At 38.0% G+C, this 26,512-nt stretch overlaps 1 protein-coding gene across 1 annotated transcript; it reads left to right on the top strand.

Moving 5' to 3' along the window:
• Positions 1–21,457: 21,457 nt before the first annotated feature.
• On the top strand, positions 21,458–25,787 carry LUM (lumican; the record flags this gene model as incomplete). The annotated part of the gene is made up of 2 exons (XM_010164076.1): positions 21,458–21,756; positions 24,891–25,787. A coding segment is annotated over exon 2 (877 nt), but the record flags the coding sequence as incomplete, so codon positions are not given.
• Positions 25,788–26,512: the final 725 nt, after the last annotated feature.

The raw sequence follows: 26,512 nt of genomic DNA, 5'->3' as shown, positions 1-26,512 counted from the left end.
AAATCAGCAGTTAGTTTTTTCCCTTTTAGTTCTTGATTGGATATCTGCTATTATTTAGAGAGAGACTTCTTGCAGAAAACTAAGCACTGGTATTTCAATAGAGAAAAAAGGCATTATCTTAGCTTGAGCAGCTCCACAGGGTTTGCATGTGCATAGTTCAAAATATCAGATATAGATACAATTTACAGGAAGAGATTTATAAAATAAATAATAAAAATTTATTATTATATAAAACTTCATATAAACATGTACACAAACTTCTTATTTCTCCCTCCATGGCTTTAAAACCTCTCCATGCTAAGGCTTTTCTTTCAAACCAGAAGCAACTTTAGGTCCAGAAGAAAATGTCTGAGCCTGATCCTTCTCTGTAATACCTATGGCATGTCCCGTTACCAAGCTGGCTGCCCTCTGTGCTAAAGCACAAGCTATTCCTCATAAAATACATACTCCCTGCTAACAACCCTGGGCTACAAATATAACAAGACTTCCCTGATTCCCAGTCCTGTGCAATAAAACAGAATAAGCAAATCCTGTAACTTAAGGCTTCAGGAAGATCATGACAAATTCAAAAGGTAAACACACAGTTGGTTTTCCATAAATTGTGCAGCCATACCTACATATGACTGATAGGACCCCATCCACACACAACACCTACAAAGACTTCAAAGCAGTGGGAAGCCAAATACTTTTAAAACTGCTTTTCATATAAATATAGACCAGATGGCTTTTCTACTTTAAAAACAAAACAAAATCAAAATCAACTCCACAAAACAAACAAACAAAAAAAAGTAAAGAAAGAAAGACAGATATATGAAGACCCAAAGAAATTATAAATGGTTGTGTGGAAAGAAATAAGTGTTAAAGTAGAAAGCCTAGAAAGCCTTTAGGCCCTACAGTGTGTCTCCAATCTCTCCATAAAGTATCAAGATGGTGAACAGTCACAAAATAACCTGTAAGACTCAAACACATAAAAGAATAAAACCTTGTTTCCTGGTGCAGTCTAAGGCATTTTATCCCTTCCCGCACCCCTGGGCCACCAAGGGGTCACTGTAGGTAAGGATGTGACCATCCCTAGGGTGTCAGAATAGACTCTTCTAGGGAGCCTGATACAAAACATACCCCAGTAATCTGAAAATTCAAGCTGGTGGAAACAAGAGATCTGAGAATAAAAAGGTGTCATGACAGATCCTCAGCTGCAAGTATTTAACTGACATACAGACGTTTCTTATTTCTTCCACCAATCATAAACTATAAAATTATCCAAACTAAAATAATAGCACTTGCTTCCCTTTGCTTTTAAAACAATTTTTCTAATAATAATTTTAAAATTCTATCTTTTTTTGATAATGAAGATAGAATAATAAAATTAGAGACAACAATGTATTTTCTTCCACCTTAAATTAATAATGCCTATGATTCATCACACTACTCAGGAACATGCCTGAGTATATGTTTGGTCTTCCTTTTTTCTTATTTGAAGAGCTTTTCAGAATTATGACCAATATATTCTGCTACTTTTTGATATCTAAATGTATCATTTTTTCCCTAGTCATGAATTAACATGTCATTTAATTAACACTAAAGTGTTAATTAAAATTAAAAAAATAATTAAAAAAATAATTAAAAAAAATTAACACTAAAGTGTTAATTAAAATCCCTGTAAGAGTTTTTTAACTAAAGAAAATAGTCCTTTCTGTTCCTTATTGAATTGACTAAATAAGTTGGAAATGAAAATGATGTCTTGAAGAAGCGATACTTCTTTAAGTTTTTACTGCAGTTTGATGGCAATACTGTAAACTTATTCTTTTGCTTTTGTCATATCCTTCCCACTTTCTTTTTTTCTGTTTTTAATTAATGACACCCATCAGGTCTAGGCTTTCCAAAAGTATGTGTACATTTTTTGTTACCCAACCCATATATTGTTAAATAATGTTATTTTTAAAAAGTTGACTACAAATCAATTAATCCCTTAATATACTCTTGTCTTTTAAGGCCAGAAGGAAGCTGACTGGTTTCTCCTAAAGTGCACCAGGTTATGGATAATTGTCATATACTTGATTTGTGATGTATACATGACATCAAATCTAATTTCTTTTCCAGGAAAGGGTCATCTCTTAAATCTCTGTCAAAAACATATTGCTCTGATTTCCAAGCCTATAGATTTTTTTTCAGTTCTCTCCTCAAACTGCTTCTCAAATCCTCTAGACCAGTGCTTTGGCCCATAACCTGGATTTTTGACCTATCAGTGAACCACTTTGTTATAGTCCCCTTCTGTTTATGTTTGCTACTTCTTTCAAACAGACAGTATTATTTACTTCAGAGTCATATATACAAACTAGAAGAAAGCTGATAAATTGCTTTTTTTCGATGTTAGTATAAATTTTATGCCTCTACAATATCCTATGCAGAACAAATAGAAAATACTACAAAAGACTTTCTGATCCCACCACTACTCTGAAGTGCCACCTAGTGTCACTGAGACACAGTAACAAAATTACTGTTTACTAATTGTGAAAACCAGGAGGAAAGATGTTTATGAGGTTTTATTAAAGTATGCTTCTTCTCTTCTCTTCTCTTCTCTTCTCTTCTCTTCTCTTCTCTTCTCTTCTCTTCTCTTCTCTTCTCTTCTCTTCTCTTCTCTTCTCTTCTCTTCTCTTCTCTTCTCTTCTCTTCTCTTCTCTTCTCTTCTCTTCTCTTCTCTTCTCTTCTCTTCTCTTCTCTTCTCTTCTCTTCTCTTCTCTTCTCTTCTCTTCTCTTCTCTTCTCTTCTCTTCTCTTCTCTTCTCTTCTCTTCTCTTCTCTTCTCTTCTCTTCTCTTCTCTTCTCTTCTCTTCTCTTCTCTTCTCTTCTCTTCTCTTCTCTTCTCTTCTCTTCTCTTCTCTTCTCTTCTCTTCTCTTCTCTTCTCTTCTCTTCTCTTCTCTTCTCTTCTCTTCTCTTCTCTTCTCTTCTTTTCTCTTCTCTTCTCTTCTCCATCCACAATCATATTTGTGCTTTGCACACAGATGTGTTTTTGCTCATCCTCTCTGAATGTACACACTGCTCTGAAGTCAGTTTTGCTACAGGGACTGGCCTACATCTCTGTTTTCGAAAGAAGTGACCTTGTTTTCCACAGTGGTTACCAAGCCATTGCTAGGTGGTTGGGCTTTTTCCCATTCCAGATTTTAAACCACCAAAGGGCTTTAGTCAGTGTTAGTTTAGTTGGAAGTAGTTTATTTAATAAAAAGAAAAAGAAATTAAGGATCATATTAGTAACAAGTTTGCACAGCACTGAATGGGAAACACGAGCTGCGAGATGTTAAATATTAAGTGCATTGACTGCAAATGGAAATAGTGAAACTAAAAATAATCGACAAATTTTAGCATAAAATGTTACTCTAACAATGCTCCAGTAGCTCCAGCTGCAATAGGACGAAGTATCTGTGTGCCTCCTGAAAAGGCACAAAAACTGTTTTAGTGTTTGAATTAAACTCAACACAAACACTCAAACAGCTAGACTCATCAATGGATACATTTAAAGTGACATAAACCAGCCTTTGGTCTTGTGCCATGCTTCCTGTTCTGGAAGTTTAGGGCTGTTAGCGTTCCATAAATGCCTGAGGATCATCTGGATGCAGACACTACGGAGGGCTGCTTATCCTGCCTGTTAAACTCCACACGTTCCTTTCTGAGATAGAAAGATGCGGTTTCTTCAGAACTGCTTTGTCAGGCTGTTCTCTTATTCAGTGTGTACGTTATGCCACTTCAAAGTTTTGGAGATTACCTCTATGTGGGTGTGATGGTCAGCAGACTAGAAGAATGTTAATACTCTGTTACTGCCTGCTTAAACTGGGACTTAAATCTGTGTGAGAAAGAATGAACTAAACTATGAAAAATTGTAATTTTTTAAAATATATATATATATACACACACCTCTTTTAGATTATAACATAATATTTTAAAAGTAAAGAAATAAAGGGAACTAATTAAAAAAAAAACAACAGAGAATCTGCAGTGTGATAAGAAGCAGTAATGGTCATGTTCCTGAGTCCACATGTACGGCTGCAGCAAGAAGCACAGTGAAGAAGTTAATGGAAAATAACAAACATTGTAGGCCTTGCATCTGCAAACATTTACGCACATGAATAGTTCCAATGGAACTGAAAGCTGCAGATGGGCACTCAGTTTTGAAGGGAAATTAAACAAAACATGCCATCCACTGTGTAAATTCAAAACACAGTTTAAAAAAAAAAAAAACCCTGTCTAAACCACCTCCATTAAAAAAAAAAATAAAAAAAATCTTCCAAAGAATTGTCCCAGGTCCTGTCTTTGTCTCACATCCAGATGGAAAGAAGACAAATAATTGCAAATTATGATTTCTGGTGATAAATGACATGATATTTTGCTTATATGCACAAATATTAATCAGTAGTTTTTATTACCCCTAGCATTTGTTAGAATGGACAGTAGAATATGTACTGCTTTATTTTGTATAAACCATTACAATTTACAAAACATTCTATTTTCAAATCTAACATGAAATCAAGCAAAATTCCAGTTTTTTGTTGTTTTTTTTCCTAGCTCTTTATGTTATCAGCTCAACAACACTGAAATATATAATTTATAATAAACCATACTTACATCTTTTATTATTCTTCAACTAATATATTAAACTACACATTATATTTGAACAAAAAAGTCTGAAGGATTTTGCTATTATTTTTGCAAACTTCAAGTTTGTGCATGTAACATTATTGCTTCCAGATGAAGAATTTAATTGAGATGAATTAAGCTAGTGCTTCTCCACGCAGTAACTTCTAAAAAGTGTTCAAATCCTGATCTAAAGATGTGGAAAATAGAGACCATGTGTCTACTACTAAATGTATGTTAGAAAGCCTTTTCAATGGGAAAACTCAGAACCAATTAAGCTAATCATGTAGTATTTTGCTGGTGAATCCTTTCATCTTTTAATTTCAAGGTATTGAATCCTTGCGGGAATCAAAAAATTATAAAGAATAAACCAAATTGGAATGCAGGAAAAAAAAGGAATTTAAAAATGTATAAAATAATCTTTACATGAAAGACAGAATAATTCTTAATATTGCTTGGCTGTGTTAGAAAATCTAGACAACTGAAATGTTTCAAAAGGCTTATTCACTTCTGAGAATAATCCTTCAGAGGTTTGTCCATACATATTATTCTAATGTGGAAGGAGAAAGTGGATATGTTGCAATGAAGTCTTGAAACAAAGAACTGTCTTTGAAGTGTTGGCTAACAGAGAGCAATAGAGAGATCCTAAACCTAAGGCAATTTAATATTTCATGATGCCATCACCAAAATTAAACAAAAAGATTAACCTTTTAGGTATTTTTTTCTCTTCTATCTATTACTGCTCATTTCCAGCACCAAGTTCTTTAAAGACATGCCAATCATTTTTTATATATAGTAGGAGCCACTGCATGTGTAGGTTACAGGGAGATAGAGAAGTCTGTGTGAATTTCTGTTCAATGCATGCAGATAATTGGATTGTTATGGGAAAAGTTGTTAGGCTCCTTACTTCTGTCAAAGGACTAAACTACTGTGAAATGGTAATATTTCCTTTGAACTTCCTTGTCAGAATTCTGACCCATAGGATTGTTTTGTTCCCTACATTTTAGACAGCAGGAGTGTGCTCACACTGTGGAAAAATACAACTGAACAATGATTTTAGATTACTCTGCAGTGCTGAAAAAGAGAGCAGGAATAGGAACTGGAGAAAACATGCCCCATTTACCAAAGCTCTGCCCTGCAGAAGTCATCTAGCCACTGGCTACATCAAGGACAGCTTCTGGGCTGATACGACAGCATGTGTGGTAGTACATTAACATATGTGAATCTCATGAAGGTTGAGACAATCAGTACAGTCTAGGCGATGAAGGGTTTGAGATCAGCCCTGCAGAGGACGACTTTGGGATACTGGTGGATTAAAAATTGGATATGAGACAGCAATGTGTGCTTGCAACCCAGAAAGCAAATCACACCCGGGGCCGCATCAGAAGAAGCCTGGCCAGCAGGTCAAATGGGGTGATTCTCCCCCTCTACTCAGCTTTTGTGAGATCCCCACCTGGAGCTATACGTCCAGTTCTAGAGTCCCCAGAACAAGAAAGATATAGATCTGCTAGAACAGGTTCAAGGAGAACCACGAGAATGGTCAGAGGGATGGAACACCTCCTAAGAAGAAAGGTTGAAAGAATTGGGGTTGTTCAGCCTGGGGAAGAGAAGGTTCTGGGAACATCCTATTGCAGCCTTTCAATAGATAAAGGAGGCTTATGAAAAAGATGGAGAGGGGCTTTTTGCCAGGGCCTGTAGTGACAGAACAAGAGGCAATGGTTTTAAACTGAAAGAGGGTATATTTAGGCTGGATATAAGGAAGACATTCTTGATGTTAATTATGGTAAGACACAAGAAGAGGTTGCCCAGAGAAGTCATGGATGCCCCACCACTGGAAGAATTCAAGACCGTATTGGATGGGGCTTTGAGCAACCTGGTCTAGTGAAAGATGCCCCTGTTCATGACAGGGAGATTGGACTAGATTATTTTTAAAGATCCCTTCCAATTCAAACCATCCTGTGATCCCATATGCAGTGCCAGGGCCCTGAGTATACAAGGAGGCTCTTGCTGCCATGACCATACTCTTCCAGAGCCTCTGCCTACCCAGACTTCTAGTACTCCTTGCCCCAGAGGCTACATTAAAGCTCAAGTCTTTGTCCTTTCCCAGAACTTATTGTTGGGTTTCAGCGAGAGAGGGTAGTTGTGCAAAGGAAGGCAGTCTGGGAGCCTGTGGTTATACAAGGCAGGGCAGCAACCTCATGAGCAAGATGTACAGTCCCACAGCCCCTAATGAAGAAGAGCAGAGATGGTTTGGGGACTGTAACCAGGGCTGGCCAACCATCCAGTGACAGATGTCCACTGAGGAGGCAGGTCCAAGGTCAAGCTCACCTATCAAGTCTATAAGATAATAGCAGGTAAAAACCAGGCATAGCATACCCACAACACAGCTAGGGCTGGGGGGTTGAGCTTAAATACAGTTGCTGGGCCAGTGGATAGAGGTAGTATGGCTGGAGAACATGGATGAGGCTGGTCAGGGCAATCAGAGCCTGCTGGTGTGCTCAGGGTCTGAAATGTGGTGTGTTGTCACATATAGAGCTTGCAGAACTCTCCAGTCACTGCAACAACCTTGTTGCAGGCTTGAAAAGCATGAAATAAATGAATTCTTCCCTGAGGACACTCTCAGCTACAAGATTAACAGGCAGTCCAGACATAGACAAGATGAATTTTTCTATGTTGAGAGGCGCATAGGCATGGACTAAAGTGTTCAACATCTCCTGAGAGGACTGGGAGCCCAAACAGTTTTCCAAGACCTTGGAAGGCACACTCCTGAAAATGTTTTGACACATGAATATGTGACAAATCATTAGTGTTTGCTTTCAGGAGAAGGATATCATGCTCATTGGTAAAGCAAACACCTTCTTTCCTTCACCATGCTTTGAGTCAAAATGTTGTGGCCTATCACCTGCACATCTATTCCCCACTTGCTTGAAAGAATGACCCTCAAGTGGGTTCCCTAGAAAAGTCACCAGTCTGAGACAACATAAATTTCTCACATGTACTCAGATCCAGCCTTGCTCATTTGACAATATTTGCATGTGTCAAAAAATCCTCTTACTAAGTCCCAGAAAGGGGGAAGAGTAAAATTCAGTAGAGTAGGAGAAAAGCAGGAAAGCCTCACTAAAACTCTTCTGCAGAAGGTGTGGATTTTTCTAATGTGATTGTCTTGTTATATTGTTTTTTGACACTAGGTATTCTCTAGATTATTCAATTATTGTTATGCTAAAAGTTCCATAATAGATGCAAACATTTAACTGATAAAGTGCAGTGTAAAACCCTTCTGTTCATGAACAAAGTTATTACAAATGTGTGATTCTTAGATCTGGAAACAAGAAGGTCTCATTCTGCTTTCATGAGATTGGAATAGGAGCAATGGATTTTGCTATACCACAGCTGGCTGCCTATATTATCAAAGTTATCTATGGAATAGGAACATGACCTAAATTATAGTGTTGCTCACTGGTACTGCTGTAGCTAAGTCTGTGTCAGCAGTTCTATGTGAAACCAATTTTTCCATTTATAAATTATTACTCTGCTAAAGCTTGGAATCAGAACTTAATTCTGGAACATATTTGTTTCTCTTTTGAAAATTAAAAATAATCCATGTGTCTTCTTCCAAACCTCAGTATAAAGGAAGAGTGAGATGCACACGCACACACACACACACACACACACACACACACACACATGAAAACATACATAAATTTTGATAAGATGGTGAAAACAATGAAATTATAATTTGATAAAATTCAAATTGTGGATCAGCTAGGGTCAGCAGAATGTAGGATCTGAATGTCTATTTTATTTTTAATGCCCAAGTTATATTCCAGAGTCTAAAGCTGAACTTGTATTATTAAGTGAAATCATGCAATTTTTCAACTCTGGACCAACTAGCCTGACTTAGCCCCATCTCTACTGTAAGGCTCTCTTATGCCACGAAACAGGGTCTTTAAACTCTCTGTTGAAAGTGGTAAATCCCACACCATAGCTACAAATTGTTCAGTTCAGTCTAGAATAATGGAAAATCTAATTTTAATAAATTAATACTATTAGAAAATGACCTGCCAGTGAAGGGACAATATGTGGTTTACTAATGTACATAGAGCCTAAAGAGGAGGTAAGTCATCCATTTGCTTATCTACAATAATTTTAAGTGTGATGACATTAATATTTTGCATTGATCTACTCAAGTACTGGCAATTCTGTTACCTGCTTGCTATCTGAAGGCTTTCCTATTTTTTTTCCTATTTTTTTCCTCTCAGTCAGTTGTAATGCTTTCTTCAGCCCTTCATGGTGACGTTTATCTCTGCCTTTTAATATCTTTGAACAGATTATAACAGAGTTCTGATCTGACTGATAGTTTGGAGGAGTTACAATCTCTGATTGCAATGTTTTACTTTCCATACCTAAAAGAAATTACAACGCAGCATTTGGAGAGAGAAGGAAAGAAATTCCCTCTAGGTTATCTTCATATAGTTATTCCAAAAAGAGGCAACATCTTTGAAAATGCTATTCTGTTTTGTAGCATAACATACCTGTATAAGCAAAAGTTATTTTAAATATTAAGAAAAAAACCCCAACTACTAGGAAGCTAAAGGAATAGTGTTGATTTCAATTTCTGGTCCAAATCTGTTTGCCATTTAGTAAACAAACATACATGTGTAGAAACATACAAATACATAATTATCCAAATACAATTGCTAAGTGCTTACTGAAGTCCAAAAAATACAAAGAGGTAAAGAAAAAAGAGTCAGGGTAAGCAGTTAGAAGTCTAAGATCTATGGGAGGTGAACAAGAATACTTGGAAAGTGATGTATTCCCCTTAACCAACACAGGAAGAGGGAAATGTTGGTACAGCTTGTCCCTTCTTGCGTTGGATGGACAGCAAATTAGAACTTAAGCACTCTTGTGTCAATTCAAAATAAGCCTATGAAACATGGTGATGCAAAAGCTCTTAAAATGTTTCTGTCCTTTACAATGTCTTTAACTTATAAAATTATATATTAAATCTATTGAAAAACTTTGCTTGACTAAAACAAAACAAAACTCTTCAGTGAGGACTCAGATGCTGATCTAATGGAAGCAGAGGAGTATCTTCTAAATTTGTATTTGACCTTTCAGAAAATTCCCTATTTTGGCTTTTTTGTTGTTATGTATTTTAGGGGTGCTAAGAAAATGGAAAATACCTGTAGAGGAACACATCGTGACTGTCTCCAGGCTTGTACATCTCATTTTGCTTGGCTCTGACATTTCTTTGCAGACATTGTGCTGAATATTCAGCTAAGAGCAGTCTACAGAAAATTTTTGGAGAAAAAACTGTTCAGACAGTTTACAGGAAGTGAGGATATTACCTTAATTAGGAGACTGGCTATCTTCTGGACTGGAGCTCCAAGAATACCAATTTAGGCACCGAAAGAGAAATGTCTAATGTCATTCTAGATTGCTTAGATGTTCCTGTCCTCCTGCCACTACTTCAGGACAGGACAGATCTCCTTAAGATCATGAGTTGTAGCAGCCAGCCCCACTTGGATGTGCTGAACAACCCAGGGCATGGTCAGACAGCAGTAGATGCCTTTGCATCACCAGCTGAATGAAGCCCCTTGACGACAGGCAATTGCCTAAATGCAGATGCCTTTTTATTAGGCATTGTGGATTACTGTGCTTTGTCATCAGCTGCCTCTTGAAAAGGGGACAGGTCTTAAGTCCTTTGTCATAAACTATAGAGATGAGCTGGATATATTAGAGCATATCAAATGATACTAGCTGCCTACATTTAGGTAACTGAATGCTGTTATGGTGTCTGTGTTAGAGAGTTGAATCGCTCCCTAGGCTCCATAACTCTATTTACTAGCTCCCCATTGACCATGAGGAATGCTTGGACTCATAGCACACATGTAGACCCTTGTGCTTGCTGTGTCTCGAGACCAAGGTGTGAGATATAGAATATGAGACCATCTGTAAAAAAGGTGATCTGCATCTTACAGAGAAGTGGAGGTAATTTTAATGAGATATAAGATGGAGTATGAAACATATAAGTTTTCTAATGGGAAATTTTATTTTGTGAGATGTTGCTAGCAGTGCCATGCATCCCATAATAAAACATTAGTATAGTTTCTCAACACTACACAATTCCTAAGACAAAAGGCATTGTATACAACATGAGGTAAACCTACTCTGGACTTCCTTATGTTGAATAAAGACATGTTAATCACTGGATAGGAATCTGGTGGTTGCCAAAGCTGACCATTTAATATGGTCAAAAGCATATTTCCAACCAGTATTTCAGAGGAGCTCAATGTCTCCAAACAGGAAAAGGGTGAGCAAATTTGTCTGGGAGGAAAAAATTAGAAGAAAAATAAGAATACTCATACTTTAAAAGTATTTAAGGGATTGTCCTCAAATACCTTTTCTTCCCTGATTTTACAACCAAAAATGGAGAATTTTAGCCATAAGCTTTCTTGTTTCAGTAAAAAAGTGAAATGCAATTAGAAGTGAAAATAAATAAAAAGTATGAGACATGAAGAATGAGGAAATACAAAGTATATATAATAATATGTCTATACATATTGGTAATAAGGCGAAAATAAAACTGAGTGGCACTGAAGATCATAGAATCATAGAATGGTTTGGGTTGGAAGGGACCTTAAAAGCTCATCTAATCCAACCCCCCTGCAGTGAGCAGGGACATCTTTACTAGAGCAGGGTGCTCAGAGCCCCATCAAGCCTGACCTTGAATATCTCCAGGAATGGGGCTCCTACCACCTCTCTGGGAAACCTGTTACAATGATCCACCACCCTCATATTGAAGAACTTTTTCCTAATATCCAACCTAAACCTACCCATTTCTAGTTTAAAACCATTACCCCTCGCCCTATTGCTTCCTGCCCTTGTGAACAGTTCTTCCCCAGCTTTCTCATAGGCACCCTCAGGTACTGGAGGGCTGCTATAAGGTCCGCCAGATCCACAGATAGCATGGCTGAAGATAGTTGGAAGAAGTTGAAGTTTATTATGAGAAAAATAAATTCTAGTACTGTTCTAGAACGACAACTAAACAGACACAAGACAATGGGTAGAAATTGAATATGTAAAAAAAAAAAAAAAAAAAAGACGTAAATATTTTTTAGCTGCATTTGGAGTGAACTGATGTACTTTCATCGGATTGTTGTACTTTTATCATATGAGGACTATCATGTTGTTTCTAAAGCAAAAAAAAAAAATTTGCTAATGATAAATAGTTTTAAATGGGTTGTCATAATAATTTGCACTTAATGTATTAGGAAGCCATGTAAGAAATCCTTGGTTCATTTGCAGTTCATCTTCATGAGCCTGGGAATACCGAACACCAGTGCTTTGTTGATGTTCATGGACTACAAATAGATAGATACTATACTTAAAGGCTATTAACATGTTATTAGTCCCGGGAAAATTAATGTAAAAATCTAATTCAGCATTCATATGGTAATTAATTAAGTGACAACTAATGTCAGAATAGATACTAATAGATAACTAATGATATCATAGGTATTATCTAGCAAGCCTTTACTTGCTCGTGGGGTTGTAAACTTGGTGGACAACAGGGTCTTCTGTAATAGCAGTAGATTTTTCTAAGGTGTTTCATTTTATAAATAACAACGAGCAGCACTTTAATGAAAATTCACATTAAGTGGCTCCCAAACAGTCCTGTCGCTGCGGCGACCAGCAGCGGTGACAGCGACAATCAAGGTGAGCCCAGGGGTTCGGCATAAGATCCTGCTGTTCAAGGGGGTTCCCAAAATCTGGGCACCCCGTGCAGCCACTTAGAACCGATACAAAGACATGGAAGCTCACCCAGCCAATCAAGCACAGCAGGAGAATGTGTTTGGAGCAACCGCAGGAGATTTAAACCTGGTGTAACCATGGTGGCTGTGGGAGATTTCCTGGGAGCGCAGCGTACTTGAACACCCAAACAGTGCTTGTCAAGGGCAGTCTGCAACCAGTTCTCGTAGGAGGGTGAGAAGAAGGCAAGACCAGCTTGATTGGTGGAAAATGGTCTCCACCAGACAGATGAAGACCATGCTTCTGACTCCAATCAAAACAGATGTGGGAACCCAGACAGAGCTCACAGGGAAGGACATGGTTGTGTAGGTCACAGGCTGCAGGGAATGCCACAGCCTCTCACTGATAGCAGGGGGCAGCTATGAGTACAGCTGTATGCAGAGTGAACAGGTAGATGATCTGCTCAGCTGAGTGGCACAGCTACAAGATGAGGTTGAAAGGCTACTTGATGAAGTAGAAAGGCTTAGGAGTATTAGGGATGATGAAATGGAAATAGACTGGTGGAACCAGGCTCTGTCTTCCCTCCAACAGAAGTGGGAGGATCTGACAGATAGCACCCAGGATCAAGGGGCCCCTGTATCCTACCCCTGTCAGGGGGAAGACAAAAGCTGAAATGAAAGAGATGAGTGGAGGTAAGTTCATGGCTGTGTCCACCTCATTTCCCCAGATGCCTCTGAGAAATAGATATGAGGCTCTGCTGGAAGATGGCCAGTCTAATGGGAATGTGGATGATAATCAACCTATACCAGAGGTCTCATCATGGTCAGATAGGCCTTACAGCCACATAAAAACCTCTTCCACAAGGAAGAAGAGAAGAGTTGTAATTGTTGGAGACTCGCTCCTCAAAGGTACAGAGGGCCCAATATGTCAGGTTGGCCCTCATTATAGAGAAGTCTGTAGTCTTCCTGATGCCTAAATCAGGGATATCACTAGGAAACTCCCCAACTTGGTGTGGTTGTCAGACTATTATACACTACTGATATTCCAGAAACCTCTTCCACAAGGAAGAAGAGAAGAGTTGTAATTGTTGGAGACTCGCTCCTCAAAGGTACAGAGGGCCCAATATGTCAGGTTGGCCCTCATTATAGAGAAGTCTGTAGTCTTCCTGATGCCTAAATCAGGGATATCACTAGGAAACTCCCCAACTTGGTGTGGTTGTCAGACTATTATACACTACTGATATTCCAGAAAGGTGGGGAGGAAGCAGCATCCCATAGTCTGAGGGAAATGAAGAGAGACTTCAAGGCCTTGGGGTGGTTGATGAAAGGGTCTGGGGCACAAATTATTTTCTCTTCCCTCCTTCCAGTTGCAGGCAATGACATGGGACAGAATAGACGGATCCAGTCCATAAATACTTGCCTCCGAGACTGGTGCGACAGGCAGGGCTTTGGATTCTTTGATCATGGCTGGTTTTATAAGACACCAGGACTGAAGGTAATACATGGAAAAGGCTTAACTTCCAAGGGGAAAAGGGTTCTAGGACAAGAATTAGCAGGGCTCATTAATAGAGCTTTATACTAGATTTGAAGGGGGATGGGGTTGTAGCTGGGTTTGCACCAGTGGGGCAGTGTTCTAGTGTTGATGAAGGACAGGAGGCCTCCCACCCCTCTAGGGTGGAATCAGCGTGACCCGCTCGCTCCCTGAAATGCCTGTACAACAACACATGCAGCACAGGGAACAAACAGGAGGAGTTAGAAATCTGTGTGTGGTCAAGGGGTTATGATCTGGTGGCAATTACAGACATGGTGGGACAACTCACATGACTGGAATGTGGTCATGGGTGGCCATGTCCTTCTCAGGAAAGTCAGGCAACAAAGGGAGGTGGTGCAGTTGTTCTTTACATGAGAGAACAATTAGAATGTACTGAGTTCTGTCCAGGAGCAGATGAAGAGCGAGTTGAGAGTTTGTGGCTACGAATCAAGGGGCAGGCTGGCATGGGTGATACTGTTGTGGGTGTCTGTTACAGGCCATCTGATCAGGATGAGGAAGTTGATGAGGCCTTCTACAGACAGCTGGCAGCAGCCTCCCAATTAGAGGCCCAGGTTCTCATGGGGGATTTTAACTACCCAGATATTAGTTGGAATGCCTACACAGCCAGCCATTCACAGTTCTGGAGGTTCCACCAGTGCATTGATCATAACTTCTTGATGCAGATGATAGATGACCCAACTAGGAGAGGAGCACTGCTGGATCTCACACTCACTAATAACAAGTGTGTGGTTGAAGCAGTGAAGGTTGGGGGCAGCCTTGGCTGCAGTGACCATGAGATGGTGGAGTTCAGGATCTTGTGCAGTAGAAACAAAATACCAAGTGGGATCACAACCCTGGACTTCAGCAGGGCCAACTTTGGCCTTTTCAAGCAATTACTCAGGGAAATCCCATGGGACAGAGTGCCAGATGGTAAAGGGGCCCAAGATAGTTGGTTAACATTCAAGGAGCACTTCTTCCAAGCTCAAGATCAGAGCAGCCCAATGGGTAGGAAATCAAGAAAGGGAGCCAGAAGACTGCATGATTAAACAGGGAACTGCTGGGCAAACTCAAGTGGAAGAAGATGGTCTACAGATCATGGAAGGAGAGGCTGGTCACTTGGGAGGAATATAAGACTGTTGTCAGAGGATGTAGGGAGGCAACTAGGAAAGCTAAGGGAATTAAGCCTTGCGAGAGAGGTCAAGGACAACAAAAAGGGCTTCTTCAAACACATTTCAGACAAAACTAACACTAGAGGCAATGCAGGCCCACTGCGGAATGGGGTGGGTGCTCTGGTGACAGAGGATACAAAGGCTGAGTTACTGAATGCCCTTTTTGTCTCTTTCTACACTACTGGAGATTGTCCTCAGGAGCCCTGGACTCCTGAGGCCCCAGAGGAAGTCGGGATAAAGGAAGAGTTTGCCTTGGTGGATGAGGACTGGGTTAGGGATCAATTAAGCAATGATGGAGTGCACCTGCAGGTGCTGAGGGAGCTGGCTGAAATCATTGCTAAGACGCTCTCCATCATCTTTGATAAGTCATGGGGAACAGGAGGGGTGCCTGAGGACTGGAAGAAAGCAAATGTCACTTCAGTCTTCAAAAAGGGCAAGAAGGAGGACCCAGGTAACTGTAGACCTGTCAGCCTTATCTCCATCCCTGGAAAGGTGATGGAACAATTTATCCTCAGTGCAATCTCTAGGCATATCAGAGATAAGAGGGTCATTAGGGGCAGTCAACATGGTTTTACCAAGGGGAAGTCATGTTTAACCAACCTGATAGCCTTTTATGAGAACATAAAACAACGGGTACAAGCTGGAGCATAGGAAGTTCCATGTAAACATAAGGAAAACTTTTTCACTGTGAGAGTGACAGGCCACTGGAATAAGCTGCCCAGAAAGGTTGTGGTCTCCTTCTCTGGAGACATTCAAACCTCACCTGGATGCCTTCCTGTGTGACCTACTGTAGGTGATCTTGCTCTGGCAGGAGGGTTGCACTAGATGATCCCTCGAGGTCCCTTCCAATCCCTAACATTCTGTGATTCTGTGATCTTCATGACCAAGACCATTTATCAGCAAGTGGATATGTTCCAATAGAGGGCTTCAGCAGCTGGCAGAAGACCAAATGCTATGTCCTGGTTGTCTGGACATGATGTTCAAAGCTAAGGGGTATGTGGCTGAACACCAGAATGCTGCTTTCTACATAGAATCAGAGAATCATAGAATATCTGGAGAAGCAGCCAACTCCCCAAGACGTCACCGTACGCACTGCGAGATGGAAGCTCATGTTCCTGTACCAGCTGGCAACCATGTTGCATTCGTAAGCCTAAAGTTTCCTGGTGTTTGTGGTTCAAGGAGAAACAGGAGATGACTAAGGTACTGAGCGGGGATATCCTGGGTCTGTGCTAACTGAGCAGACCCTCCTTCCTGCCAGTCTGGGAACCAGCCCTCTACTTTTTGGTGCTGCCTGCAATACACGTTAGCAGGCACAAGTATTAAAACTGTGACAAATAAGCCAGACTCAATTGTCAGTCTGAATTATGTCAGCTGCTACCCCAAGATGCAACCCTCTGCCCATAGACAGGAAAGTGCTGAAGGCCTGTCATAACCTGCCAAATCCTGAAGCCAGCCTGAGAAAAAAAATCAATGTATTTTTGCACGAAACTAGAAAACTCACAAACATTTCACGTCTGAGATCATGGTTATGTTGTCTGGAGCATAAATAGGCAAAGGTTTTTTGTTAAACTCAATAAAGTAGCAACAGGATGGTTTAATGGTTTGTGTTATACAGCATGTTGGGGTAGATGATGCAACATCCCTTCTTATCTTAGACAGTAGTGATCTGAAAGTAGACAAACATTGTTAATGCTTAGACTAGGGGAAGAAGTTTAGCACCTAATGATTTTCAAAGGAGTTCTGTGTTGATACAGCATTAGTATATAGAAACAATAAGCAGTGAGCTAGCCAACTTTGCCGAGTCTATTTCTTTCTTTTCCTATAAACTCTGTACTGTTTAAAATAGAGCTGCTCCTGTAATTTTTACCTGTAAAAATTCAACAACATTCACCAACTCCTTGAGATCCTTTTGCATTCTTTGCATTAGGAGTTATTTGAATTGATTCACTTTCCATGGCCACCTGACCTTTTTTACATACATCAACAAATTTTAAATGCTGTAACCCGAAGCACAGTGTATATATATATATATATAAATCTGCTTTAAAATTAGCATCTTCCCTTCACCCGTGCAGTTCTTATCATTAAAAAAGGTTAACTCAATCTTTGAATCAGCTCAAAGACCATTGACAACTTGAATAAAATTAAATGCATTTTAGTAGAAAACCAGTCTGAAAACTAATGAAGAGCAGGCTAACAGTACTAGAACATAGACACTGTCAAGTTTGAAGCAAAACAGTGAGCAATTTTTCAGAATGACAAAAACAAAGATTCATGCTCTACTAAAATATCTGTTGCGGTCTGCTAATAAGTTGTACCACTATTACCGTTTTTGTAAATTTCCAAAGCTGTTATTTCCTTTTTAGGAGAAAAGGAAAAAAAGGATTTGGATCACCACAAATTTTGTAATGCTTATAGAATGTGCTCTAACACTTTCTGTTTAACATGTAAGTGCAGTGCAGAGGCTGAACAAATAAAATTTCAATTTGGAGGAATGGAAGTTTTCAGATGAAAAAATAATAAGCACCTACAGCCTTCAGAATCTGGAAATGAATTGTTTTTAGTGGAACTCATTTGATATGAGTCAGCCTGAAGGAATATTTTCAAAATGCTGCAGGACTTCACAAAAATATTTAACTAATTATTACTGAAGATTTACATCAATATCATATTTTTGTTTATTCACTATATTTAAACTAACAGGCTATATATTCACTACTTAGAGATACAGAAAACATAATGCATAAACACTACCCTACCTCTTTATAATTAAGTGGCTTGCTGTATAGTGCCCATGAAGTGGCCTTTCCCTTAATGGAGATTTCTTTACCTTCTGCTGCAGGTAGCCAATTAAAATGAACTAGCCTTCATTTCATCTTGAGAGTAGTATTTGTTTTAAATTATGAATGACCAGTGTGAAAACTCACTGCTCATTTTATGTGACAATGTGAAAAGTTCCACAAGCAATTTTTCTGGGGCTATATGTTCCTATGACTCAGATATCCTACCCTTAATTTTGGGCATCCAAATCTCTTGGTTCTTGGGGTACATATTTGTGTACCAGATGTGTACACAGGTTTAAGACTAAAAGGAAGCAGTTGATTTAGATATTTATTAGGTTTTAGTAACTTGAGTCTTTTGGGAAAAAGGGGATTAAAAGCAAACAGACTGGGAGGAGTTACCACTTATGCGGAAGTGCATAGAAGTTATAAAGAAGGTAGTTTTACAGGAGAGAAATGGCAGAAAGGATATCAATAATGAGTGAAGAGAGAATATAGTCGCACTGTAACTTGACAATATTTGAAGGTGAGATCACACCTACCGCAAAGTTATACGCTTGCGGTGAGCTCTGGTTTCAGATTCTTTCACTACAACCTACCAGACTTCTTGGCCATCTCCAGCCATGAAGATATGAATTGACAAGAAAGGAGCTTTGAATCAAACACAAAGAATATTTCTGTTCATGTACCACATGACAAAGAAAACGTCATAAACGAAGATGAGAATAGATTTTGATCACACTTCCCATCAAAGAAAAGTGAATAAATAAGGAATAAGAAGAAAACTATTTTGAGGGAAAACAAACTGAGATGGCTTAATTAGGAGCACAGTTGCTGTAAAGTAAAAAATAAAAAAAAATATGCTCAAAGCCTCATCCAACCTGACCTTGAACACTTCCAGGGAGGGGGCATCCACAGCTTCTTTGGGCAACCTGTTCCAGTGTCTGACCACCCTCACAGTAAATAATTCTTCCTCATATCTAATCTAAATCTACCCTCTTCCAGTTTATAGCTATTGCCCCATGTTCTATCGCTATGTGGCCTTGAAAAAAGTCTGTCCCCAGCCTTCCTGTAGGCCCCCAGTTATATTCATAACTGATTTTCCACATAGATGTCATAGATGTATTTACACATTATTTTGTGTATTCCTTGGAAATTAGCTAGATTATGTTCACTTGTCATTTAGTGACTTCAGAGAGCTACAAAAAGAAAAACCCCCAAAACACAAAATAAGGTCAGAAAGGAAAAATTATGCATCTACTTTCCCATCCTTTGCTGCAGAAGAAGCCATACTTTCATTTGCTGAGCATTAGTCCCTACCAGCTCCCCCAAAAAGAGGTTTATGAGGTGAGTGCTTCGTGAGTGAGAACAGTAATATTAGGAAAGCATATAAAATTATGTTGAAGGGATAGTATTAAAAAACAACATGGAGCGATGGCAAAAATCTTATTAAAGGGAAAATATATTAGTTTATATCTTATCCTTGGAAGGCATGTGATTCTTCAACTTGACTGTGCAATTTATATAGCTAATCTGATACAGTCAACAAGACAGGAACTCTATGAATGAAAAAGTTTCAGCTGAGCTATACATGACTGAAGATTTTACCATATGCTAGTTGTAAAATATCATCACGGTTTTTTTAATAAGATTTTTCTACAAGTTATAAAGATATGCATGCTTTGTATTTATATTAATAGAATGATAAAAAATATATATGCTGGACTTACAGAAATCAGTGTAATAAACAACTGGTGCACAAATAAAATTGCGAAAAAAATATTAAGCCTGCATTATCCTGTATTTGTAACCCATGTACAATTCTATTTGTACTGCAAATGTAAGACTGCATCTATTACTGAAAAATCAAAATATATTTTAATTTATTATAATATTGTTCCTGTCCTTCAAAACACATCTTTAATTACAGAAAACACAACTAATGTCTTTCCTGTGAATTTTAAAATTCTCTTTACAAAAACTATGTTCCATTGCTCAGCTTGCTCTGCCTTCTTCCACAGAGCAAACCTCAGTATTGCCTTTTAAGGCAACTCTTTCTATATTAAAAATTTATTTTTTTCCAATTGATCTTTTGCTGAATGCTTCTCTTGTTGGCCCATTTGCAGTCAATGCAACAGTTTAGATTTTCCTTTGTCAACTGAAACTAATGAAGTAATTTTTAAATAAATATCATTCTGTGGATGAGAAACTCCATCTGGTCTCTGTTCACACACAGAATAACAACAGCTCTGTCCACTTCTACATTTATAGTTCTGATACCATGCACACTTCTCCATCTACTTAGCTTAATTCACTATCGTAATCCCTCTGCTTCACATTCACTTATTTGCATCATTCAGGTAGTAATGTTGTTATGGGCTGTGATCAGCATGTTTCTTAAAGTGTTTCTCCCACGTCAGGGGGATAGGTATGAAGTCAGAACATCAAAAGAGTAACATTCACTCCCTATGGGCTGCGCTGGCAGCTGGCACTATTTCTTGAGCAAATTTATATACTAATTGTGTTATTGCAGAAGCACACATGTCTTTTCTGTTCTCAGTGAACATCACTGAATTATGACAGGCCTTTCCCTGCTCCCATTAACCTGCACTGACATGGAGGCCCAGATCCATTACCCGCAGATTTTAGGGGAAGCCCACATCCAGGCTCCTTTTCTTCAGGAAGCTGCTAGGGTTTGCCAGCCCACCCACAACCTGTATCATGGCTTTTGATAAAGATAGCCAATTGGTAACAGGCAAAAAACTTGATCTGTACACAAAACAATTACAGTTAAATATAATTAAATGCACCAGACACTTTAAAATGGCTTATGCATGCTTTCTGTATCACATTTCACATTTGTCCCAGTCCAGCTTTACAAGAAAGAGCTTGCATCCCATAAAAAGGGAAAACATCCACCATTTAGAGATAAGAGAAGGCTTAAAGAGCCACTTTAAATGGTTACTGTCTTAGTGCATTATTTTTTGGCATTGCCTTGTGAAAATAATATCTCATCTGAGCCTTAAGATGCATTCTTGAACTACATCCATGGAATAAGAAACAGACAACATAAAGCTGAGTAGTTCCAGATTCTGAAAAGCAGGAGAAAGCTGTAAGTGCAAAAATGAACAAATGTATAAAGTGAGTTTACAGTAACTGCCGAAAACCCATTCCTGGGATGTGTTTTTATTAAACAAACATGCATTCAATCACCAAAGTAAATCTCCAGACCAAGTAATTTCCCATGCTTTGCAGAAGAAACTTTGAACTTGGTATTTAATGTTGTAGAAAAAGTTATAATTAAAAGATAATCCTGAATCCTTGGTTCGGATCCTCAAGCTAAAACTTTTATTAAGGATATTTTACTGTGGACATAAGATAGTTAAAGAAAAAGGCAGAAAAATGAATGAGTCACTTGGCTGAAGAAGAACAGCATCATTGAGGTCTGAGCACTATTTGTTAGCTCATGTCTAGCAGTATGAAATAAGTTGGCAAACAAAAGTCTGTTTGCAATTTATTTTATAATCTAGAATGTTTTCCCTCTAAAATACAAAAAATCCTTGTATAAGGCTATGGCTAGTGGTCTAAACTTTCTCAGGTTTGTCTCATCCCACAGGAATAACAGTTGTCCTCGTACAGAATATGGTATCCACCTGCACTTCATTAGAGAGCTGCATTTTTTTACATGCCACACCACAAGATCACCATGATGACATAGCAGCTTCAGAGAACAGCGTGACTAGTGCTTTTTTTTTGCTTTTTTTTTTTTTTTTTCTCTTGTAACACAGAGGATCTGGCAGACTTTTACCTCCTGACACTGTTTACAGCATATATTGGTCGATACAGTCCCTTATTGCATCTGCTCTGGGAATTAAGGAAAGAAGCTTCAAGGCAGAAAGGTAAGTGCTGCTGCATGTTTTAACTGTAATGTTCAGCTATTTAAATGTAGCTGTAATGGGGATATGAAAACATGTCAGGATAAGTTTGCCAATTTGTAAATTGAACACAAATCAACGGTTGCTTAGTGGATTTTCTTTCTCAGTTTCCTTAAAATAACCCTCACATATTTTGTACAAGTGTTGCACTTTTTTACAGTCTGTTTTGTTCTACTTCAAAAGAAGAGTTCATGTACAGTAGAAAGAAATTTGTAAGACTACTCACAGCTTACTTATTCATTCATAATCTATTAGTAAGACCTCCACAGACTCCATTTGTTAAAACATTTTGCTTCATTTTACAAAATGACAAGGTATCCTGATATTTAAATAATTAATCTAATAAACAATGAGAGGGAAATTATATATGTTTTGGAATATTTAGCTAATTTTGAAGCACATTTTAAATATACTGTTGAAACTTTTAAAAATTAAATCTTTTGCAAACTGTGTAAGATGTTATGCTGCAGAATTCAGAAATACTTAGTTTAAGGCTGAATTATAAACATATATTTATTTTGTTTCCCACCAACTTTAGAATTAAGGTAGCATCGACTAGCTCCAAAATAGTTTGAATACTTTGTCTACTCTACTATAGTAAACTTTTTTCCAAAATCGTAGATTTACCATTTAGTATGCTTTGGTAAATTGCCTGAGCAACTTCACATATATTTTCACAGGTATTTTGCAATGTAAGTGGTTAGAACAAACACAAGCAATTAGTTCAATCATGCGTATGCTATCAGATAAATGTCTGAGAATGTATTCTGAATTTATCTTTTGGATTCGTACAGTTCAGTGTAACAAACAAGCATGTGTACACCATCTATTTACCTTTTACACTCTGACAGAGAAACAGATATGTGAACAAGAAATCCGTTAATAAAACAAGTTAATTACACTACATACATACTTTACTGTGCTATTTTATGTCACACACATGCTCCTATGCCCTTGCACTACAGAATTGTCACCTACATTTTAAAATGTTAATAAACTAATTCAAAACACTTGCTAGCTACCTTTTTAAATTATTTCCAGTGTTCTACAGAGCAGTTAGACATTGTATACTAATTAAAAGAACTTTCAGCCTCTGATAACAATAATAAAACTTAGCATTACAAATATAATTTGAAACTAGAAGAACAATAGCTTTTGAATTTAAAATAGGATATTTATACTACTTTATCAGTAAAAATATAAAATTATGCAGATGTGTAAAAATTTCACTGTAATACCAGAGAGTAGTCCAAGGAGTTCATTACACTCTGTCTTATACTTTGAACACAGAAGCAGTTAGTCCTCCATCCTTAATGTTTAGTACCTAAATAGGACCAGATTTTGAGTTGAATTGTGTCACTGTAGTGACACTGTAGTGCCTGTGATTTCAGAGGAGCTGTACTTATTTGTACCAGCAGGGGACTGAAGGTTGAGTTGCATATTCTTATGCAGCAATGATGAACAGACAGAGGAAATCACACTGATAACTCATATTCCAATGATTGCTCTGTTCTACGGTTTTTAATTAGGTAAATGTGATGGGACCAACACTATGGAAAAGATATGCAATCGTCCTCCTTATTCAGGAGACAGCAGCTTAATATATAGCAAAAGGACCTTTTGGGTGATTGACTAGAGATAACATGAAAATATTTTTTAAAAAAATCTTTGTGCTGTATTGCATGAGATTAATAGGCCCTGCCTAAAGGTATTTTAGTTGAGATGACTAGCTGTCAAGAATGTGATGTAGCTTTTATCAAGTCAATAAAAGCAAGGAAATTTACAATTAAGGAAGACTTTCTAGAAATGCCTGTGCATTTTAACATTTGGTACCCTGTGTTACACTAAACAATGCCAACAGCAGGACTAATTTACCCTGCTGGAAGATTTTCCAGATCTGAGATCAATGTCTGGTGGTCTGTTTACAGGCTTCACCTACTTTCTGAAATTACTTGAGAACAAGAAGGTTCTAAGGATTTTCTTAATCATCTCACTCTCTGAACAGTAATTGAGTACACCGAGCCTTGTCTTTTACTGCTGAAAATCAAAATAAGCTCATTGACTTCAGTGATGTTGAACCCACTTCTCCAACAAAACCTCTGTCTAGGTAGTAAGAAATAAAAACAAGAAATGAATCTTCACAGATGAACATCTTATGAAGTATCTGACAAGAAAGATATACCCTTAAAAAGTAAAGTGAGACCACTTCTACTGGATCACAGCAAAACATGCCCAAGGACACTAAACGTCCTCTTGCTGTATGTGAACTGGAAGATCAACTATGTGAAGTCAGTGATTTATTGTTCTATTGATTTAGAATGGCCATACAATGTAATCAACACATTTATTTTTATAAATAGAATTTGCAAGAACATTTGCACTGTCTGAACTTCAGTCATTTCAGATCCATTGTAGATCCATATTAGACAGAGTATACTCATGCACACATATGCAGTGCTGGTTGTTTGACATATCCAGGAGAATATGCTATGTATTTCTATTAGTTTGTTCTTTAGGTGAATATGAAACTTAGTGGATAATGTTTTACTGTACATGATCCATGAGAAGGAAATATTTGAAGCTACAGGCAACGTAACAACACACTATAGAGGCAGATCATTACACTCAGTTGGTAACTTCCCAGGCTCTTCCAAACTTAAGCCAAATTGACACATGTTATTTAGATATGACGCAATCCAGTATATTAGGAAGGCTTAATAGAATTTAAATGCTGGAACTGCCTCTAAACATAGTCTTCATCAAAACTGAAAACTCTTCTGGGTCAAGTTTAAGAAACTTGGACTTTATCATCCTTCTTGTGACTTAGTGAATGAAAAAATGAATGCAGGAAGACTTACAACAGCAGAATGGCCAGTAATTTTGCATTACAAAGGCAGATTATGACAAGACAGGGACTAGAAGTTTATAGTGGTAACAATGCAATACTAACAATTTTTTTTTTTCCTTAATTAATAGCTTTAAACAGGAAGTCCAAATTAATTATTTTTTTTACAATCTTTAAGTGGTAAAATGTAAAATATTACTGAAAGAGAGAAAAAAATAAAGTTATAACTTTTCTATTCCCCTTTACCCTACAGGGACAAGACACACTGCAAAAATGACTTTAAACTCCATACCTGTCTTTCTGTTATTGATTAGTGGCATTTTTTGCCAGTATGACTATGGTCCTGCAGATGATTACGGTTATGATCCTTTTGGGCCATCCTCAGCAGTCTGTGCTCCGGAATGCAATTGTCCCTTAAGCTATCCTACTGCCATGTATTGTGACAATCTTAAACTGAAAACTATTCCAATTGTACCAAGTGGAATAAAATACCTCTATCTTCGAAATAATATGATTGAGGGCATTGAAGAGAACACATTTGATAATGTAACAGACCTACAGTGGCTGATCCTAGATCATAACCATTTGGAAAATTCAAAAATTAAGGGAAGAGTCTTCTCTAAATTAAAGAATCTGAAGAAACTTCACATTAACTACAACAATTTGACTGAAGCTGTTGGACCACTCCCAAAAACTCTGGATGACCTGCAATTAAGTCATAACAAGATCACAAAAGTCAATCCCGGTGCACTTGAGGGGCTAGTGAATCTGACTGTCATTCACCTCCAGAACAACCAGCTGAAAGCAGATTCTATTTCAGGGGCTTTTAAGGGCCTGAATTCGCTTTTGTATCTTGACTTAAGCTTCAATCGACTTACAAAACTACCAACAGGACTGCCTCACTCCTTACTTATGCTGTATTTTGATAATAACCAGATCTCCAATGTTCCTGATGAGTACTTCCAAGGTTTTAAAGCCCTGCAATATTTACGTTTATCCCACAATAAATTAACAGATTCTGGAATACCAGGCAATGTCTTCAATATCACATCACTTGTTGAGTTGGATCTCTCCTTCAATCAGCTGAAGAGCATTCCAACAGTCAGTGAGAACCTTGAAAACTTCTACCTCCAAGTGAACAAAATTAACAGTGAGTTAAATTTTCATACTTTAATTTATATTTATTAAAGTCTAGACACTGATGGCGAATGTAAGTATCTGAAAGGGTAGATAAACCAGTCTGAAGAAATGGTACTGGTTAGACTGTTAGCATACTGATGTTTCTCTGACTGTTATCCATATTAATGTTAAAAGACAGACATTTAGGTGATAGCTACTCAAATTAACCTTAAAGACAGAAATTTCTGTTTTCATACTTATGTGGGTATTACTGGTCAAATTCTAGGCTCATGTAGATTGGAATAACTCAATAGAAGCCTATGGACTTGTCTTATACAATTGAGGAAAAAATAGTGGGAAAAGTTTGGTGTGGAAGAAGTTCAGAATCCATAAGTCAGCAAAAGAGACTGATACCAGCTGAGGATCAGAGCACAGCATGTGTAACTTTTCAGGAGGCTGGTAGTGAAAGTGCTGGAGGAAGGAGAGAGGAAGAAGAAAACAAATTAATAAGGTATCAGGTACAAGGTACAATGAAAATGACACAACAATGTAGCTACTTTTTTCTCTTATTTCCCTTCTCTCATGCAGTATCCCTCCAAACCCAACTTGAACCCGAAAGAGCTGCCTCAATTGTTTCTAATTTTCATTCCCATTTCCCATAACATATGATCAGGTGAAAAGTTTGTCTCCATTCAATCAGGACTTGAAAAAAGCGTTCCTTCTGAAGCCAATAGATGTCACACCTTGCATGAGATC

Source organism: Antrostomus carolinensis, unplaced genomic scaffold (genome assembly GCF_000700745.2).
Source record: "Antrostomus carolinensis isolate BGI_N321 unplaced genomic scaffold, ASM70074v2 scaffold15163, whole genome shotgun sequence".
NCBI lineage: Eukaryota > Metazoa > Chordata > Aves > Caprimulgiformes > Caprimulgidae > Antrostomus > Antrostomus carolinensis.
Note: the sequence above shows the minus strand (reverse complement) of the source record. Positions and strands in the feature narration are given on the sequence as shown.